Source organism: Dendrobates tinctorius, unplaced genomic scaffold, assembly GCF_039654945.1.
Source record: "Dendrobates tinctorius isolate UK_male_01 unplaced genomic scaffold, ASM3965494v1 ptg000233l, whole genome shotgun sequence".
Taxonomy (NCBI): domain Eukaryota; kingdom Metazoa; phylum Chordata; class Amphibia; order Anura; family Dendrobatidae; genus Dendrobates; species Dendrobates tinctorius.
Genome location: NW_027361900.1, coordinates 3,520,638 through 3,536,278, shown reverse-complemented (window position 1 = coordinate 3,536,278; position 15,641 = coordinate 3,520,638). Strand labels below are relative to the sequence as shown.

At 52.5% G+C, this 15,641-nt stretch overlaps 2 protein-coding genes and 1 long non-coding RNA gene across 3 annotated transcripts in view; 1 reads left to right on the top strand and 2 right to left on the bottom strand.

The window, feature by feature from the left end:
* The window catches only part of LOC141060211 (uncharacterized), a 105,005-nt gene that overhangs the window by 55,529 nt on the left and 33,835 nt on the right, over positions 1 to 15,641 (top strand). The gene's annotated exons all lie outside the window — the stretch shown is intronic.
* LOC141060186 (uncharacterized) lies at positions 173 to 716 on the bottom strand. The gene is made up of 3 exons (XR_012222672.1): positions 541 to 716; positions 335 to 458; positions 173 to 251 (listed from the first exon to the last, which is right to left on the bottom strand). It is a non-coding gene; the product is annotated as an uncharacterized lncRNA (long non-coding RNA).
* LOC141060209 (uncharacterized) lies at positions 882 to 5,792 on the bottom strand. Its single transcript, XM_073556450.1, has 2 exons — positions 3,826 to 5,792; positions 882 to 999 (listed from the first exon to the last, which is right to left on the bottom strand). The coding sequence occupies exons 1-2, from the start codon at positions 5,652 to 5,654 to the stop codon at positions 942 to 944; spliced, it is 1,887 nt and encodes a 628-aa protein (XP_073412551.1). The 5' UTR covers positions 5,655 to 5,792; the 3' UTR covers positions 882 to 941.

The window sequence follows — 15,641 nt, the reverse complement described above, 5'->3', positions numbered from 1 at the left end:
TCTATGATCAGCTCTAATCCTGCCATCTCCACCGTTCTCATCACACAAGTATAAAACATATAATACTGGTGGATAAAACAAGACTGAGCATAAGACCTTCACAGCCGTCTACACATCATAGGGGAGATCTCCTGACACCTTCTCTCCATCTACCTGATGATCCTGAGGAGCACTGGGATCTTCTTGGTTACAGTCCTGTGGAAGAAGAGGATGGGGACATCTCTCTGGTGTTGTCCTCTTACTAGATAGATCTGGAGGAAACACATACAGGGACTGAATTCATTCTCTACATACAGATAATTATAGGCCGTGTGTATTTAGTCCTGTCTATTACCTGGAGATGTGAGGGGCTGGGGAACCTCCATTATGACGTCCTTGTACAGATCTCTGTGTCCTGCTAAATACTCCCACTCCTCCATGGAGAAATAGACAGCGACATCCTGACACCTTATAGGAACCTGACACATACAATGATACCGTCATCCCCCGATCCCTTCATAGTGTTACTGTATAATGTCCCTGCATTCCCAGCAGTGTCACCTCTCCAGTCAGCAGCTCCATCATCTTGTAGGTGAGTTCTAGGATCTTCTGGTCATTGATGTCCACATGGATCAGGGGGAGAGGTGGAGGCCCCGTGATTGGGCTCAGGGGTCTTTCACATCCCTCAGACACAGGGTCCTGACAGCGATCACTAGAGGTCTTCTTCACCACTGTGTAATCCTGGTTATGGAGAGACACATTAATAAATCTCACTCCAGACATTTCCAGAGTCCTCACCTCTCCAGTTCTGTCCATCTGTTATTCCCATAGATAAGAATGATGTAATGTGACGTCATCAGAATCTCTCACCTCTCCAGTGAGACGGAAGAGGATCTCTAGGGTGAGGTGTAGTATCCTCTCCGCCATCTTGTCTCTGTCCATATCCATCCTTGGTGGGTAAATCAGGAAAATTCTCTTTTGTAGAAGATCTTCACTGAGAGGATCCGATATTGTAGAGACCTGAATGAGAAGAAGATGATCCGATGTAACACCATAAGAATCCTGTGTAATAATACAATTACTGGAGATAATAAGGGAAACATATGAGGAGATTTATTATCTTACAGGGTTTAGTTTTCTTCCCTGACATCTACTAATAAAACCTATATATTTAGGCCACAGACAACAAGCAGTTTCCTCCTCGGAGTCGGCAGTTGAACACGTTCCTCATAGACTCATCTTCCATAACGCTAATTCTCGTCTCATTACCGACACTGGAATCGGCATTAGCAATACTGCAGGAGATATTCATTACACGCGACATGAGAAATAACTCCTTCATGATGAGGACAACATCTTCATCTTCTACTGCGGCTCTAGAAACAGATTTGGCCAGAGTCGGTCACTGACTCCATCCCCACCGGCCGTCTATATTAAGGTTTCCCGTCTTCCCCATACTGGAATCTTCTCTCACGTTAGATCTCAGCTCTGAGTCACACACAGAAGTTTGAGGCTTTTAGAAAAGATTTTTAGGTTCCACAATCACAACGGACAGAAATGATCTGATCCCAAAGTCTCCATGTACAGTGATTTATGGGGTTTATTTCTGGCCTTAGGCTTTCCTATATTACAAGAAAAACTCCAGAAAAAGCCGATATTAAAATGTTTCTACAGAAAATTGGCTCCAACAATTCTTGTAAAAATAAAAACATAAAAAAAGCAGAAGACACATTATATTTTAACAAGTGAAACTTTTTGGGCCCCATAACATAGATGTACACCGCAGGAACGGCACAGGAGCGTCTGCAACAAAACCCTGGCAGTTTAAAGGGAAGGTGCCATCAAAGCCGGATGTGGCGTTGGCGCGCGTTCCACTTGCCGGATGTGGCGTTGGCGTGCGTTCCACTTGCCGGATGTGGCATTGGCGCGCGTTCCACTTGCCGGATGTGGCATTGGCGTGCGTTCCACTTGCCGGAGATACAAGGCTGTGGACCGTGCGCCATCAAGCCAACTTGGTTTCATATTCTACTTCTATGCGGTTCAAGAAACCGGAAGTTATTTTGGCGTGTGTTCCACGTACCGGAAACACTAGGTTGTGGAGCGCACGCCTCTACCTCATTGGACACAATTAGTAGCCCGCCTTCATTTGAGTGTGGTGGATTTTTTCCTTGCGGCTCACGCGCCTTTATAGCACACTGGCGTGCGTTTCAACCACCAGAAGTACCATGGTATGTTCTCCCCCTGCCTTTCTCTGGGGTAACACGCGTCTGTAAGACGTCCTAGTGATTGGAGACATAATGGCATGCACACCATATGTTCAGTGTTAACACCTGTGGGAATTCCTAATGGGAAGTGGTAATTAATTTCTCCTCATCTATGTAAAGTTAACCCTTTTTGTCCTGCCGTTCCTCACAGCTTCAGACAAGGAGTGGAGGGATCCATTCCTCTCTAGCTCAGCACTATGGCACCTCACCTCCTATCACAAGCAGAAGTCCCCTGATGACTCAGCTTGGAAGAAACGCGTTGGGCCCTTCCATGGGGGAATGCAGGGCTTGTTTAGCACAGGGGGAGCTGTGGACGGTCGGGGGGGGGGGGAGTCTTGGGGATAGACTACTGTTAGCCCTTTGGGGTCTTGTAGGGCATTTTCTTCCCCTTTTCCTGTATGGATCATCCTGGACCCAGGATCTCCTTTTCCTCCCGCACCGGCTTCATGAATTGCTGAGCTTGTGCCTTTCCTTCCTTATTGCTCTGGCATATTTCGGGTGGTAACTCTATAACTGTCATCCAGATTCCAGTCATTCCTGTTATATGCAGCCAGAATCTGTCAGTCGTTATTTGCGGGGTTCTGTGGGATTCTCCCAGATCCACAAGGTGAGATTCTGGGACTTGCTGATTGCAGTTCAGCCATTTCAAGTGGGAATCATTCCTCCTGATCGGGCTGTGCTCCTCACGCCCCTTTATTTGTGACTTCACCCAAACATTTATATTCATTCACTCTGGGGGACACAAAATTGTATTTATTCTACTATCTAACTAAAGGTTATGTTTTATCTCCCGTCCACCACACGCCAGCTCCAGCTCCGCCCCCGTCCACCACACGCCGACTCCGCCTCCGCTCCCATCCACCACACGCCAGCTCCAGCTCCGCCCCCGTCCACCACACGCCGGCTCCGCCTCCGCTCCCGTCCACCACATGCCAGCTCCGCCTCCGCTCCCGTCCACCACACGCCAGCTCCGCCTCCGTTCCCGTCCACCACACGCCGGCTCCGCCTCCGCTCCCGTCCACCACACGCCGGCTCCGCCTCCGCTCCCGTCCACCACACGCCGGCTCCGCCTCCGCTCCCGTCCACCACGCGCCAGCTCCGGCTCTACTCCCGTCCACCACGCGCCAGCTCCGGCTCTGCTCCCGTCCACCACGCGCCAGCTCCGGCTCTGCTCCCGTCCACCACACGCCAGCTCCGCCCCCGTCCACCACGCGCCAGCTCTGCTCCAATCCACCACGCGCCAGCTCCGCCTCCGCTTCCGTCCACCACGCGCCAGCTCCGCCTCCGCTCCCGTCCACCACGCACCAGCTCCGCCTCCGCTCCCGGCCACCATGCGCCAGCTCCGCCTACCACGCGCCAGCTCCGCTCCCGTCCACCACACGCCAGCTCCGCCTCCGCTCCCATCCACCACACGCCGGCTCCGGCTCTGCTCCCATCCACCACGCGCCGGCTCCGGCTCTGCTCCCGTCCACCACGCGCCGGCTCCAGCTATGCTCCCGTCCACCACGCGCCGGCTCCGGCTCTGCTCCCGTCCACCATGCGCCAGCTCCACCCCCGTCCACCACGCGCCAGCTCCGCCTACCACGCGCCATCTCCGCTCCCGTCCACCACACGCCAGCTCCGCCTCCGCTCCCGTCCACCACACGCCGGCTCCAGCTCCGCTCCCATCCACCACGCGCCGGCTCTGCTCCCGTCCACCACGCGCCGGCTACAGCTATGCTCCCGTCCACCACGCTCCGGCTCTGCTCCCGTCCACCATGCTCCGGCTCTGCTCCCGTCCACCATGCGCCAGCTCCACCCCCGTCCACCACGCGCCAGCTCCGGCTCTGCTCCCGTCCACCACACGCCAGCTCCGCCTCCGCTCCCGTCCACCATGCGCCAGCTCCGCCCCCGTACACCACGCGCCAGCTCCGGCTCTGCTCCCGTCCACCACGCGCCAGCTCTGCTCCCGTCCACCACGCGCCAGCTCCGCCCCCGTACACCACACGCCAGCTCCGGCTCTGCTCCCGTCCACCACACGCCAGCTCCGCCTCCGTCCACCACGCGCCAGCTCCAGCTCTGCTCCCGTCCACCACGCGCCAGCTCCGCCTCCGCTCCCGTCCACCACACGCCAGCTCCGCCTCCGCTCCCGTCCACCACACGCCAGCTCCGCCTCCGCTCCCGTCCACCACACGCCGGCTCTGCCTCCGCTCCCGTCCACCACGCTCCGGCTCCGCTCCCGTCCACCACGCTCCGGCTCCGCTCCCGTCCACCACGCGCCGGCTCCGGCTCTGCTCCGGTCCACCACGCGCCAGCTCCGTCCCCGTCCACCACGCGCCAGCTCCGGCTCTGCTCCCGTCCACCACGCGCCAGCTCCGGCTCTGCTCCCGTCCACCACGCGCCAGCTCCGGCTCTGCTCCCGTCCACCACGTGCCAGCTCCGCCCCCGTCCACCACACTCCAGCTCCGGCTCTGCTCCCGTCCACCACGCGCCAGCTCCGGCTCTGCTCCCGTCCACCACGCGCCAGCTCCGCCCCCGTCCACCACACTCCAGCTCCGGCTCTGCTCCCGTCCACCACGCGCCAGCTTTGGCTCCGCCCCCGTCCACCACACGCCAGCTCCGCCCCCGTCCACCACGCGCCAGCTCCGCCCCGTCCACCACACTCCAGCTCTGATCCCGTCCACCACGCGCCAGCTCTGCTCCCATCCACCACGCGCCAGCTCCGGCTCCGCTCCCGTCCACCACGCGCCAGCTCCGCTCCCGTCCACCACGCGCCAGCTCCGGCTCTGCTCCCGTCCACCACACGCCAGCTCCGGCTCTGCTCCCGTCCACCACACGCCAGCTCCGCCTCCGCTCCCGTCCACCACGCGCCAGCTCCGCCTCCGCTTCCATCCACCACACGCCAGCTCCGGCTCTGCTCCCGTCCACCACGCGCCAGCTCCGCCCCCGTCCACCACACTCCAGCTCCGGCTCTGCTCCCGTCCACCACGCGCCAGCTTTGGCTCCGCCCCGTCCACCACACGCCAGCTCCGCCCCGTCCACCACGCGCCAGCTCCGCCCCGTCCACCACACTCCAGCTCTGCTCCCGTCCACCACGCGCCAGCTCTGCTCCCGTCCACCACGCACCAGCTCCGGCTCCGCTCCCGTCCACCACGCGCCAGCTCCGCCTCCGCTCCCGTCCACCACGCGCCAGCTCCGCCTCCGCTTCCATCCACCACACGCCAGCTCCGGCTCTGCTCCCGTCCACCACGCGCCGGCTCCGGCTCTGCTCCCGTCCACCACGCGCCGGCTCCGGCTCTGCTCCCGTCCACCACGCGCCAGCTCCGGCTCTGCTCCCGTCCACCACGCGCCAGCTCCGACTCTGCTCCCGTCCACCACGCGCCAGCTCCGGCTCTGCTCCCGTCCACCACGCGCCAGCTCCGCCCCGTCCATCACACTCCAGCTCCGGCTCTGCTCCCATCCACCACGCGACAGCTCCGGCTCCGCCCCGTCCACCACGCGCCAGCTCCGCCCCCGTCCACCATGCGCCAGCTCCGCCCCGTCCACCACACTCCAGCTCCGGCTCTGCTCCCGTCCACCACACACCAGCTCCGCCTCCGCTCCCGTCCACCACGCGCCAGCTCCGCCTCCGCTTCAATCCACCACACGCCAGCTCCGGCTCCGCTCCCGTCCACCACACGCCGGCTCCGGCTCTGCTCCCATCCACCACGCGCCAGCTCCGGCTCTGCTCCCGTCCACCACGCGCCAGCTCCGACTCTGCTCCCGTCCACCACGCGCCAGCTCCGGCTCTGCTCCCATCCACCATGCGCCAGCTCCGCCCCGTCCACCATGCGCCAGCTCCGCCCCGTCCACCACACTCCAGCTCCGGCTCTGCTCCCGTCCACCACGCGCCAGCTCTGCTCCCGTCCACCACACGCCAGCTCCGGCTCCGCTCCCGTCCACCACGTGCCAACTCCGGCTCCACTCCAGTCCACCACACGCCAGCTCCGCCAGCTCCGGCTCTGCTCCCGTCCACCACGCACCAGCTCCGGCTCTGCTCCCATCCACCACGCGCCTGCTCCGGCTCTGCTCCCGTCCACCACGCGCCAGCTCCGCCCCCGTCCACCACGCACCAGCTCCGCCCCCGTCCACCACGCGCCAGCTCCGGCTCTGCTCCCGTCCACCACACGCCAGCTCTGCCCCCGTCCACCACGCGCCAGCTCCGGCTCTGCTCCCGTCCACCACACGCCAGCTCCGGCTCTGCTTCCGTCCACCACGCGCCAGCTCCGCCTCCGCTTCCGTCCACCACACGCCAGCTCCGGCTCTGCTCCCGTCCACCACACGCCGGCTCCGGCTCTGCTCCCGTCCACCACGCGCCAGCTCCGGCTCTGCTCCCGTCCACCACGCGCCAGCTCCGGCTCTGCTCCCGTCCACCACGCGCCAGCTCCGGCTCTGCTCCCGTCCACCACGCGCCAGCTCCGCCCCCGTCCACCACACTCCAGCTCCGGCTCTGCTCCCGTCCACCACGCGCCAGCTCCGGCTCCGCCCCGTCCACCACGCGCCAGCTCCGCCCCCGTCCACCATGCGCCAGCTCCGCCCCGTCCACCACACTCCAGCTCCGGCTCTGCTCCCGTCCACCACGCGCCAGCTCTGCTCCCGTCCACCACACGCCAGCTCCGGCTCCGCTCCCGTCCACCACGTGCCAGCTCCGGCTCCGCTCCCGTCCACCACGCGCCAGCTCCGCCTCTCCCCACCCCACATTGGCAGCCTCTGCCTGTTACCCCATGCCCAGCCTCTGCCCCCCCACACTCTCTCTCCACAGACCGTCTTCTTTCTGTCCTCTGCGGGGTGTCGGCTGCTCCCTCCTCCGCGCTCTTCCCCGCTGAAAGTTCCGCTCCTCTGCTGCGCGCTCTCCACACTGCTCTCCTATGGTGAATGCTGGACAGTGTGGGCGGGGCCACAGCTTCCTCCCGTCTGCTCTATGGAGGAGGAGGCACCGCCCCTTCTGGTCACATGGGCATGACGTCACTACAGGTCCTGTGTGCACAGAGCAGCCATATATGTGGTGGACACTCCTGGACCTTCTGCTTTCTGGGCCGGTTCCTCCTGTGAGTCCTATTAACCCTTTCGCTCCCTGTCTTCTCCTTTCTGACAGGACAATCTCTGAATTCGGACAGTGTGACGGGAATTTCAGCAATGTGGAAGGAAAAAATGACAGTTTTCCTCACAGAAATGTGACTTTCCCCCCAATGTATCATTGTCCCAAAGGTGACAGGAGCGCTGAGGCCGCACAGTGCGCCGTGTCTCCTGAGTGCCGATACCCCACAGGCTCAGGAGGGAAGGGGCGCCATTGTGACTGGGATAGACGGCGGACGCCGTGTAACGTGTGAAGAGCGCTGACACCAGAACAGCAGAGACCCCACAAGTGGCCCCATGTTACCCCCTTCACCTCTAGGGGACAGGGAGGATTATTAACCCTCAGGGGAATCGCTTGTGTAACACACGACCGCTCCAAAGTTTGGGGTCACCCAGACAATTTTGTGTTTTCCATGAAAACTCCGACTTTTATTCATCTATTGAGTTGCCAAATTAATTTAACCACTTAAAGGGAGTCTGTCACCCCATTTTAGCACTATAAGCTGGGGCCGCCGCCATCAGGGGCTTATCTGCAGCATTCTGTAATGCATTCTGTAATGCTGTAGATAAGCCCCGATGTAACCCGAAAGATAAGGAAAACACGTTAGATTATACTCACCCCGGCGTACGGTGCCTCCCATCTTCATACGATGACGTCCTCCTCCTAACTTCTCCCTCGGCTCCTGTGCAGGCGTACTGATCTGACCTGTAGAGGGCAGAGTAAAGTACTGCAGTGCGAGGGGCCGGGAAGGGCACAGAGGTCCTGCGCACTGCAGTACTCTGCTCTGCCTTCTACAGGACCGATAAAGCACGCCTGCGCGGGAGCCGAGGGAGAAGTTAGGAGGAGGACGTCATCGTATGAAGATGGGAGGCCCTGGACCAGACTGCAACGCCCCCTGGTGAGTATAATCTCACGTGTTTTTCTTATCTTTCAGGTTACATCAGGGGCTTATCTGCAGCATTACAGAATGCATTACAGAATGCTGTAGATAAGCCCCTGATGGCGGTGGCCGCAGCTGATAGGGCTAAAATGGGGTGACAGACTCCCTTTAATGAACGGAGCTTTTTTCATTTTTCGCTCCCCTTATTTCCAGAGCCATAACTTTTTTATTTCTCCGTCAGTATGGCTGTATGCAGGATGAGTTGTGCTTTTGAACGACACCATTCGTTTTATCATGTCTTGTACTCAAAACCGGGAAAAAAATTCTAAATGCGGTAAAATTGCAAAAAAAGTGCAAACCCTCACTTTTTTGTTTGGCTTTTTTGCTAAGTTCACTAAATGCTAAAACTGCCCTGCCATCATGATTCTCCAGCTCATTACGAGTTCATAGACTCCAAACATGTCTAGGTTCTCTTTTATCCAAGTGGTGGAAAAAAATTCCAAAATTTGCTAAAAAATAAGCACAATTTTTCGAGCCCCGTAGCGTCTCCATTTTTCGTGATCTTGTGCTTGGTGAGGGCTTATTTTTTGCGTGCCGGGCTGATGTTTTTAATGATACCATATTTGTGCAGATACATTCTTTTGATCACCCGTTATTGCATTTTAATGCAATGTCACGGCGACCAAAAAACCGTAATTCTGGCGTTTTGATTTTTTTTCTCGCTACGCCATTTAGCAGTCGGGTTAATCCTTTTTTTATTGATAGATCGGGCGATTCTGAATGCGGCGATACCAAATATCTGTAGGTTTGATTTTTTTTTATTGTTTATTTTGATTGGGGCGAAAGGGGGGTGATTTGAATTTTTATGATTTTTATTTTCTTTAATTTTTAAACACTTTTTTTTTATTTTTGGCACGCTTCAATAGTCTCCACGGGAGAGTAGAAGCATGCCATACTTGATCGGCTCTGCTACATATGGGAGATGAGCAGATCGCTCATATGTAGCAGTAATACAGCATTGCTATGAGCGCCAACAACAGAGTGGCACTCATAGCAATCTGACGGCAACAACCATAGAGGTCTCTATGAGACCTCTGATTGTCATGGCAACGCGTCGCTGACCCCCCGATCACGTGACGGGGGTTGGTGATACGCTCATTTCCGGTTGGACGCCGGAAATACTAGTTTAATGCCCGCTGTCAGTGTTTGACAGTGGGATTTAACTAGTTAATAGGCGCGGGCAGATCTTGATTCCGCCCGCGCCTATTGCCGGCACATGTCACCTGTTTATAACAGCTGACATGTCGAGGTTTTGAAGTGGGCTCACCGCCGGAGCCCACATCAAAGCAGAGGATACTGACCGCTGATGTACTATCCCGTCAGCGGTCTGTAAGGGGTTAAAATCTCGTCCAGACATTGACAAGGTTCGAAAAAAAGATTTTTATTTGAAATAATAATTTTCTCCTTCAAATTTTGCTTTTGTCAGAGAATGCTCCCTTTGCTGCAATTCCAGCATTGCAAACCTTTGGCATTCTAGCAGTTAATTTGCTGAGGTAATCTGGAGAAATTTCACCCCATGCTTCCAGAAGCCTCTCCCACAAGTTGGTTTGTCTTGATGGGCACTTTTTGCGTGCCATACGGTCAAGCTGCTCCCACAACAGCTCAATGGTGTTGAGATCTGGTGACTGCCCTGGCCATTCCATTACAGATAGAATACCAGCTGCCAGCTTCTTCCCTAAATAGTTCTTTCATAATTTGGGTCATTGTCCTGTTGTAGGATGAAATTGGCTCCATTCAAGCGCTGTCCACAGGGTATGGTGTTGTGAGTTCATTTTTCCCTTCACCAGTGATGTCTGATGAACTCCCTCTTCTGGCGAAGGAAGGTAGTGAGGCTGATTACCAAACAGCTGAGCAGGTAGATGATGACTGGGTCACAGGAACTGATGACTGGATATAAGGCAGCCGACGCCCTGCTGCCTTGCTGGTGATCTTCCTGCTGCATTCTTGGAGACCAGTCTGATTTCTGCTTCTCAAAGCTAAGTTTTGCTCTGCTTTTTGTACACTTTAGTTCTGGTTTTGTTTGCCTTGTTTTTTGGGAGTTCTGCCATCCCCGGCCAGGGGTGAGCTGAATTCCATTTTTGTCTCTGATCTGTTGATCTTTGGCTCTGTCTTAAGAATTTACCTGAGTGCTGATATAGTCTTTTTGAAGCCTAGCGACTTCAGGGCCTGTTTCTCCTATCAGTCTGTTGGTACATTTTTGGATAGGGTTTTTGCGGATTGCAGACAGCAGCTTTTCTGTCCTGTCTTATTTAGTTAGCTTGGGCCCCATCATTTGCTCAGCCTATCTTTCTATCTGTGTTAGTGTTTTTCATCTTGCTTCACAGTCATTATATGTTGGGGGCTGCCTATTGCTTTGGGGGCTGCTCTGGGGCAGTTTAGATTTCCCCTTTCTGTCTTTAGGCTAATTTAGTTCTCTGGCTGTGATCGAGGGGTCTAGGGCACCGTAGGAACCCCCCACGGCTACTGCTAGTTGTTGTGGATAGGTTCAGGGGGTCTGCAATCCGATAGCTTCCAACTTCTCTGGTTTTCTGGACTTAGCTATTATTTTTGTTTTTTCCTCCTTCGGTGACTCATCCATAACAGTATGGCATGGCGTTGCAAAATGGAGTGATAGCCTTCCTTATTCAAAATCCCTTTTACCTTGTACAAATCTCACACTTTACCATCACCAAAGCAACCCCTGACCATCACGTTACCTCCACCATGCTTGACAGATGGCGTCAGGCACTCTTTCATCATCTTTTCAGTTAATCTGCGTCTCACAAATGTTCTTCTGTGTGATCCAAACACCTCAAACTTGGATTCGTCTGTCCTTAACACTTTTTTCCAATCTTCCTCTGTCCAATGTCTGTGTTCTTTTGCCCATATTAATCTTTTCCTTTTATTAGCCAGTCTCAGATATGGCTTTTTCTTTTCCACTTTGCCCTGTAGGCCAGCATCCCGGAGTCGCCTCTTCACTGTAGGTGTTGATACTGGTGTTTTGTGTGTATTTAATGAAGCTGCCAGTTGAGGACCTGTGAGGCGTCGATTTCTCAAACTACAGACTCTAATGTACTTGTTACTCAGTTGTGCAGTGGGGCCTCCTACTTCACTTTCTACTCTGGTTAGAGCCTGTTTGTCGTCTCCTCTGAAGGGAGTAGTACACACCGTGGTAGGAATTCTTCAGTTTTCTGGCAATGTCTCACAAATAATTCATTTCTAAGAACAAGAATAGACTGTCAAGTTTCACACGAAAGTCCTTTTTTCTGGCCATTTTGAGAGTTTAATGGAACCAACAAATATAATGCTCCAGATTCTCAACTAGCTCAAAGGAAGGTCAGATTTATAGCTTCTCTAATCAGCCAAACTGTTTTCAGCTGTGCTAACATACTTGCACAATGGTAATCTAACCATCCATTAGCTTCTTACACAGTTATCAAAGTACCATAAGAACACTGTAGCGATGGTTGTTGGAAATGGGCCTCCTTACACCTATGAAGATATTGCATTACAAACCAGACATTTGCAGCTAGAATAGTCACACGGTAGTGTACTTTAATATTGGCCCTATTTCCTGTTGGCAGGTATACCTTTTCTTTTAGGATTTGATAAAAACGGCCACCAGTGGAGAAGAAACCTCTTCTACTAATATTTTGCAGAACTCCCCTGGCAGCCCATCTGGTCCGGGTGCCTCGCTATTTTTCAGGGAGTTAATAGTGTCCACTATCTCTTCCTTTCTTATTGTAGAGTTGAATCTTTCTCACCTTCTGAGACTGTTGGGAGGGATAGTCTATCTAGGAATGTCTTCCCCTCTTCTCCATCTACTGGTTCTTGTTCATACAATGTGTTATAGTATTTATGCCAGATGTCATTTATGATTTTTGGGTCTGTTTGTGGTGAACCTTTGTGATCATTCAATCTACCTATAAATCTCATAGGTGTTCGGCTTTTTGCCAAGCGAGCCAATAATGAACCAGCCTTATTACCGTATCTAAAAAATTCAGATGTTTTTTGGTTCCCCCTTATTCTTTCTAGTCTGTCCAGCTAAAGGTCAAATTCTGCTTTAGCTTTAATCCATTTATGCCTATTTTCTAAATTGGGTCGGTTAAGTGCTTGGTGTATAGGCCGCTTAGCTCTTCACTTGCTGTGTTATAGGATAATGTAGTTTTAGTCCGTGTTTACCACAATGTCACACAGGTTGGGAAACACCGGCTTTTGTGCTGGGTATGTTCGGCTATATTTGGTGATTTAATCGATGATTAAATTGTTGAATATTGCAATTTCGGCGATCGTGAGCCGAACTTTAACCCCTTTCTGACATGAGACGTACTATCCCATCCATGGGACCCGGGCCCCTATGCCCATGGACGGGATAGTACGTCTACCGAGATCAGCGGCGCCCACGTGGTGAGCGGCGCTGATCGCGGCCGGGTGTCAGCTGATTATCGCAGCTGACACCCGGCACAATGTGTCAGGGGCGGTCACGGACCGCCCCCAACATGTTAACCCCTTGCACACCGCGATCAAACATGATCACGGTGTACCGGGGGTTAAAGGGAAGCATCGGCAGGGAGGGGGCTCCCTCCGTGCTTCCCTGAGCCCCCCACGGCAGCGCAATGTGCAGCGCTGCTGCGGGGGGCTCCTTTCCTGCAGGCCCCCGAATCAAAGATGGCGACGGGGGCCTTCGGGGGCCTGCAGGAAGCTGGCTTCCTCAGTGCCTGCAAAGCGCAGGCATGAGGAAGCCTTCTGCAGTGCCTGTGACAGATTGCTGATCTGTCACAGTGATTTGTGATGTGACAGATCAGCGATCTGTCACAGGACAGTGATGTCCCACCTGGGACTATTTAATAAAGTAAAAAAAAAAATTAAAAAAAATGTTAAAATAAATTAAAAAAAATCGCCAAATAAATTAGAAAAAAAAAAAAATATTCCCCCAAATAAATCCATTTTTTAGAAATAAAAAAAAAAAACAATAAAAGTACACATATTAGGTATCGCCGCGTCCGTTACGACCCGCCCTATAAAACTATCCCATTAGTTAACCCCTTTAGCGAACCCCTTAAAAAATAAAAATAAAAAACGAAGCAAAAAATAATGATTTGTTATCATACCGCCAAACAAAAAGTGTAATAACGCGCGATCAAAAAGACGCATATAAATATCCATGGTACCGCTGAAAACGACATCTTGTCCCGCAAAAAACGAGCTGCCAAACAGCATCATCAGCAAAAAAATAAAAAAGTTATAGCTCGCAGAATAAAGCGATGCAAAAATAATTATTTTTTATATAAAATAGTTTTCATTGCATAAAACCAACAAAACATAAAAAAAACGACCTAAATAAGGTATCGCTGTAACCGTACTGACACGAAGAATAAAAACGCTTTATCAATTTTATCGCACGCGGAACGGTGTAAACGCACCCCCCCAAAAGAAATTCATGAAACGCTGGTTTTTGTTCATTCTGCGTCCCAAAAATCGGAATAAAAAGTGATCAAAAAATGTCACGTGCCCGAAAATGGTACCAATAAAAACGTCAACTCGTCCCGCAAAAAATAAGACCTCACATGACTCGGTGGGTCAAAATACGGAAAAATTATAGCTCTCAATATGTGGTGATGCAAAAACTATTTTTACAATAAAAAGCGTCTTTTAGCGTGTGACAGCTGCCAAACATAAAAACCGCCATAAATAGTAAATCAAACCCCCCGTTATCACCCCCTTAGTTAGGGAAAAATAAAATTAAAAAATGTATTTATTTCCATTTTCCCGTTAGGGTTAGGGCTAGGGTTAGTGCTAGGGTTAGGGCTCAGATTAGGGTTAGGGGTGTGTTGGGGTTAGGGTTGGAGTTATAATTGGGGGTTTCCACTGTTTGGGCACATCAGGGGCTCTCCAAATGCAACATGGCGTCTGATCTCAATTCCAGCCAATTCTGAGTTAAAAAAGTCAAATGGTGCTCCTTCCCTTCCAAGCTCTGCCATGCGCCCAGTGTTTTACCCCCACATGTATCAGCCTACTCAGGTCAAATTGCAAATCAATTTTTGGGGTCCAATTTCTCCTGTTACCCTTAGGAAAATAAAAAATTGGGGGCAAAAATATCATTTTTGTGGAAAAAAATGATTTTTTTATTTTCACGTCCGAGCGTTATAAACTTCTGTGAAGCACTTGGGGGTTCAAAGTGCTCACCACACATCTAGATAAGTTCCGTGGGGGGCCTAGTGTCCAAAATGGGGACACTTGTGGGGAGTTTCAATAGTTTAGGTACATCAGGGGCTCTCCAAACGCACATGACACCCGCAGACCATTCCATCAAAGTCTGCATTCCAAAATGTCACTGCTTCCCTTCCGAGCCCCGACGTGTGTCCATACAGTAGTTTTCTCCCACATATGGGGTGTCAGCGTACTCATGACAAATTGGACAACAACTTTTGGGGTCCAATTTCTCCTGTTACCCTTGGGAAAATAAAAAAAATTGGGGACTAATTGATCATGCTTGTGGAAAAAATACGATTTTTTTTATTTTCATGCCCGGGCATTATAAACTTCTGTGAAGCCTTTGGGGGTTCAAAGTGCTCACCTCACATCTAGATAAGTTCCTTAGGGGGTCTCGTTTCCAAAATGGGGTCATTTGTGGGGGTTTCCACTGTTTAGGTACATTAGGGGCTCTCCAAAGGCAACATGACACCCGCAGACCATTCCATCAAAGTCTGCATTCCAAAACGTCACTACTTCCCTTCCGAGCCCCGACGTGTGTCCATACAGTAGTTTTCTCCCACATATGGGGTGTCAGCGTACTCAGGACAAATTGGACAACATCTTTTGGGGTTCAATTTCTCCTGTTACCCTTGGGAAAATAAAAAAAATTGGGGACTAATTGATCATGTTTGTGGAAAAAATACGATTTTTTTATTTTCATGCCCTGGCATTATAAACTTCTGTGAAGCCTTTGGGGGTTCAAAGTGCTCACCTCACATCTAGATAAGTTCCTTAGGGGGTCTAGTTTTCAAAATGGGGTCATTTGTGGGGGGTTTCCACTGTTTAGGTACATTAGGGGCTCTCCAAAGGCAACATGACACCCGCAGACCATTCCATCAAAGTCTGCATTCCAAAACGTCACTACTTCCCTTCCGAGCCCCGACGTGTGTCCATACAGTAGTTTTCTCCCACATATGGGGTATCAGCATACTCAGGACAAATAGGACAACAACTTTTGGGGTCCAATTTCTCCTGGTACCGTTGGGAAAATAAAAAAATGGTGACTAAAAGATCATGTTTGTGGAAAAAATACGAATTTTTTATTTTCACGCCCGGGCGTTATAAACTTCTGTGAAGCACTGGGGAGTTCAAAGTGCTCACCACACATCTAGATAAGTTCCTTGGGGGG

What these genes read in the sequence shown, in the direction of transcription:
- LOC141060209 (XM_073556450.1), bottom strand. Translation starts at nt 5,654, where the DNA reads ATGGACGGGGCGGAGCTGGCGCGTGGTGGACGGGAGCAGAGCCGGAGC. An exon ending in GGGAGCGGAGATGGCGCGTG is followed by an intron (nt 1,000 to 3,825) that starts GTAGGCGGAGCT and finishes CTTCTCATTCAG; the next exon opens with GTCTCTACAATATCGGATCC.